Source organism: Montipora foliosa, chromosome 12 (assembly GCF_036669935.1).
Source record: "Montipora foliosa isolate CH-2021 chromosome 12, ASM3666993v2, whole genome shotgun sequence".
Classification (NCBI taxonomy): Eukaryota; Metazoa; Cnidaria; class Anthozoa; order Scleractinia; family Acroporidae; genus Montipora; species Montipora foliosa.
Window position 1 is genome coordinate 24,316,097 of NC_090880.1, and position 5,000 is coordinate 24,321,096.

General features: G+C 38.1%; 1 protein-coding gene across 3 annotated transcripts in view; it reads right to left on the reverse strand.

Moving 5' to 3' along the window:
• Positions 1–5,000, reverse strand: part of LOC137980029 (coiled-coil domain-containing protein 175-like) — a 35,337-nt gene that overhangs the window by 17,326 nt on the left and 13,011 nt on the right. For all 3 annotated transcript variants that reach the window (XR_011118427.1, XM_068827353.1, XM_068827352.1), the window contains exons 10-13: positions 4,282–4,345; positions 3,111–3,220; positions 1,311–1,392; positions 1,126–1,198 (exon numbers count right to left, since the gene is read on the reverse strand). Coding sequence is in view for 2 of the 3 variants with exons in the window: in XM_068827353.1 (XP_068683454.1) it covers positions 1,126–1,198; positions 1,311–1,392; positions 3,111–3,220; positions 4,282–4,345 (329 nt within the window). In the remaining variant the exon portion in view is untranslated. The remainder of the gene's footprint in view (positions 1–1,125; positions 1,199–1,310; positions 1,393–3,110; positions 3,221–4,281; positions 4,346–5,000) is intronic.

Here is a 5,000-nt window from a genome sequence, read left to right on the forward strand (position 1 = left end):
TGGTTGAGTAGTTAGGGCCCGTGCCTTGAGATCCGGAGGTCCCAGGTTCAAGACCGCATTCTGACGACTCACTGCATGAATTTGTTTCAATTTCCTGGTCCACTTTTGTAATGGGAAGTGCTAGTTTTCTACCCCATATGAACCATGTGAGCGTTAGCCCTACTAATGGAAATGGGCCCACACAAGGACAGAGAAAAACTGACCAAGGTGGAAATTTTTCTCTGTCCTTGTGTGGGCCTATTCCATTAGTAGGGCTTAGAGAAAATTCCCACCCTGGTTAAAGTTTTTCTCTGTCCTTGTGTGGGCCCATTTCAATTAGTAGGGCTAACGTTCACATGGTAGAAAACTAGCACTTCCCACTACACCATTAGTTAAGTCTGTTCCAAAATAAATGCTAAACGGCCAACGTTTGCAAAAACGTAATCCATCCTTGCACTTTTAAAATAGCCAACTGGTTTGCCTCCCGCCAGTTGGGATTCTTAACAATTGTATATGTTCAATATTCGGAGATGTTAGCTACTCTGAAATCCGAGGGTAAACAAAGTGATTATCATTATCATCATTATTTAAGTATTGAACTAAAAATCTTACACTGACGCCAGTCCTACAACCCCTCCCTCCCTCCCTCCCCCCCATTCTTGAATGACCCAAGTACATGTAGCTTCAGCCCTACTGGGGCAGAACTCATCTTGAACAAGGTGGGTCAATGAAGAACATGTTTCGCTGGCCATGAATCTTGTACCAAAGATCAAGTCACTTGCAATGAAATTTCCTAGACACTGGTCTGTGTAAGCAGAGCTAGATATATAGCTAATATCCTACAAGCACAGAGTCTTGCAATCTTCCTAGATAAGAGGACAAGAGAAAGGAAATCTCAAAGTGCCTCTGCTTACAGGGTAGCATGCTGAAGTAGACGTGTATTCATGTTAAAGCAACGAAAACCATTACAGCAACCGCGGAAAAAAGGCACTATCTCGTTCACGCTGTACATTGGGCAAGTGTCCTATGACTGAATGGGTATGAATGGTTTAGCTTCCCTAATGTAAATCAAGCTAGTTCGTATGAGGACAGAACGATTTACAAGTACATCATAAAGCCAATTTGAAGAAACGTGGTATAATTTACCTTTTTGCATTGATTCTTTTTCAAAAGTCAGCTGTTTATCTTGTTCCTCTGCTTGTTTCAGATTTGCTTTAATCTGATGAATAACAGACACTTACATATCAAGTTAAACAAAGTACAAAATCATAGTGAAAGAAGTATTTTGAAATTCACACATTAAATGGAAAAGATACTTGTGTGTTTTATACCTTCTCAAGTTGATCCACCAAAGATTTCTTTTTTTCTTCCAACGCTGTAGCCATTTCATTGTGCTCCTTCACAATTTTCATGCTAAAATGCAAAAGTTTTTTAAAATTAATGGTCGAGAGAGAAGAAAGTAAAATTGTGTTTAAAAATGTTGTCACCTTTTTAAGAGTTTAAAGTTTTTTTTCCTAGATTTCATCATCATTATCATCATAATTTTCCTGTGACTGAGATTACTAAGACCTCGTAATGAAGCCTCTGGTGCTTCTTCAGTAGGTGAGTGTCAGAAGCACTGAAATTTAGTTGTATCAAAGGAATTGAACACCGTACAGTCCTTAGAAAACTAACTCTAGACGCATGAAATATCAGGTTTTTTAATCTCCCTGTGATGGTCAATATTTCCTTTTATTAAATGATTAAGTGTTTCATAAACGCATAAAAAAAGAACTTGGCCAATATCCAGCCATTTTGACCTCACGCTTGGTCAATAACCTATATTTATTATATGGCTCTGTCTCACAATGACTGGGAACTACCAAATTCACAAATTTGATTGTCTAAAATTGATATCAATGCGGTCTAGATTTTCCCATCTAGACTGGTAATCTTTAGCGGTTGCAAACTAAAATGCAAAAATATTGAGTATTTTCTTCCATCAATATTTATTTATAGAGGGGCCAAAAAGTCCGCAAGCAAAATGTCCGTTGTTACAAACCAGTTACATTAAACAAATTAAATTGAACTCAAGACCTCAGTCAAGACTCTCCCATACAGACCTCCCGCCCGGTTAATAAGAGCCAATTATTATAAACAGAACTACTGATATCAGATTTCCAGCATTGTCATTGGCTCGCCAGACACAGGCTATCAGTTCATATACCTGCTGTACCTAATATGGTCAAGGAATGCGAGCTGGAAATACTTTTGCAGTTCTGAGAAAAAATGGCCGACAAAAGACATTTTGGACTTCTAAACGTCGAAATTGATCGAAACTTTTGCACAAAAAAAGTTCTTTTTCTTTTTTGGCATTATTCAGAGAGAAATTTCGCTTTCCGGGAAATAAATTTTTAGCTTAGCAATGCTTAGCGCAATCATTTACCATATAAGGTCAAACTAAGGTATATGAGCTGATAACTGAGATTGAGTGAACCAATCAGAGCATGCGGAATAATTGTTTTATTAAATTACTTAAACTCCAAAAGTTTGGAAGCACGAAATACGAGCAAAAAAAGCGAAAAAATCCGAGCGAAATTGAAGAAACTTGATGAAGATGTGATGTTGTGTAATACCTTGTGGTCAGAGAGACCCAGGCTCTTATCAAAAAAACATTTCTTGCCTTTCTCATACTTCTAAACGTCACTTGAAAAAACGTCTGTCCCAAACCTGCTATAATTTTATTCTTTGTGTCTTTCAAAAATAATTACAGCAATAAATAGTTATTTGAAAAAGTGTAAGAATTTCACAATGCATAATCATGTGGCTATCCTTACATATGTATGTTTCATCGATGCCAAGGGACTTATCAGAGACCTTTCGGCTAACTCGCCAAACATCGCATTTGAAGACCCGCTAGCATCAAAATGATGGTGGCAATCTGGCCTTATATCACATAAGGATTCCCAATTGGTTAATATGCCAATTAACAACTTGAAAAGATGCTAGCGGGACTTCAAACGCGATGTTTGATGAGTTAGCCAAAAGGTCTCTGATGAGTCCCTTGGCAGGGATGAAACATACGTATGTAAGGCTAGCCACATGATTATGCACTGTGAAATAATTATTTATTAAACACATTGCTCACTCACCCTTCTTGCGTAAGATTGGAGTTATCTTTTATCTCCTTCTGGAGATGTCGGTTTAGCTGAACTTCCTGGGCTTCCAATCGGTTTCGTGATGTTTCAAACTTTCTGATAATCTTAGAGGCAGATTAGCAGATGCATCAGTTTATGTTTGTGTATTATGGATTTCAACAGCTGCATCACTACATCAGAGTGAATGGAGGGAGAATGTTAATAGCGGTCAATCTCCCTCCGTTAACTATGGCAACATGTAATTAATATCACCCAACTAGTGGTGAAAAGCGTGATGCTTTTTTTTTGTTTCATTCCCAAATATTTCTTCAACTTGCATTTAAGCTAACTTTATTATTGCCTTTTCTGTCCTACTAATTGGGTGATACTAAGCCAATTCACCACTTGCGCAAATCCCATAATACACCTCTTTAACCCCCCCAAAAAATTTGCATAGGCATTGTTTTTGATTTCCCTCAGGACATCTTCATGTCCAAAGAGAACTTGCAAGCAAAGATTATGCAAAATTTTTGAGGGGTAAAAGAGGTGTATTATGGGATTGTGCAAGTAGTGAATTAGACTCTTCAACCTCAAGGATCATGGGTCAATAGCCCATTCAGGCACCTCATGTTAAATAGAGGTTGGGTGCCTGAAACAGCCATGAGCTGGCACCATCAGCAGCTCCCAGATGGTGACTGCTCTCATGGCTGGCAAATCCTTGCAACCAAAACCCCTACCCAGCAGGAGACACAGGCACCCATAACACACGTTGGACATAAGAGAAGACGGAAACATTTGCAAAATGCTTCACTATTAAACACACTTCCGGCACCAGAGATCAGAGGTCAATGTACTGAGAATGACCTACTCAGGGGTTCAAAAAAACTTAGATGGTTGCTGGTTTGAATAGAGTAACCAGCGACCGTGCCACCTATTGTCATTCTCATAATGAATTTTACTCTTACGTTTGAAAGAATCTGTCCTTAATACTTAGAAAAATAATAGCCAACTTCCCCAAGTGAAATAACCGACACTTTTCATCCATTGTCAGTACTTACTGAAACCACTGTTACAGTTATCACCTGGTTTTGAGAATGCTGGTAAGCAGTAGAAAATCAACAGATGCACGCAGTCCAGATACAGCTGCACAACTTTACACTTTATCCAGATTTTTATTTACATGTACCTTTCTCTTTGAGTCTAAGACTGATTCACTGTCGACCAACTCTTCTTGTAATTTGTCAATGTCCCTGACAACAAAAACTGACATTACTTTTCATGGTTGTGTTTGTTTTTAATCATTACACAATAAAGGGACACCATCCCACAAAATGTCATGTACATGTAGCACATTCTGGATCTTTTGCATCAGTCACACAGCTTTAGAACCTTGCAATCAAAGAGACATCAATAGGTAATAAAAATAACCAAATTGCTTGGGAAAGTAATTCTAGACACTTTCAAAGCCATTGACTTCAAATTTTTTGAAATAAATCTATTTTGAGAATATGATAGATTTGCTTAAAATTTGTACATGATTGTATGAGTTGCTTTCTGTGCAATGTTAGACCTATATCAAACTATTGATCTTCAAAACCCTTGAAATTGAACATGACACTTCTTTAATAATATTAATTACTCTTTAGTCTCACTGGTAATGTATCCTGTTAACTCAATTATTAAAGGTCAAGAGAACTTGTGAAGTTTCACATCTTAAAGGTTTGGAATGGCCTTTACCACTGCAACTGTAAAAAGCTATGTTTCTAAAAAATAGAAAATGTCAAAAGCAGGGCGCGACGAAAGTGCTGTCCGATAGCCCGGGGCTAGTGGAATGACTTGTTGGGCTAGCGTTTTCTTATCGTAGCTTGCCCGACGGGCAAGCACCGTTGCTTTCTCTTTTCTGGT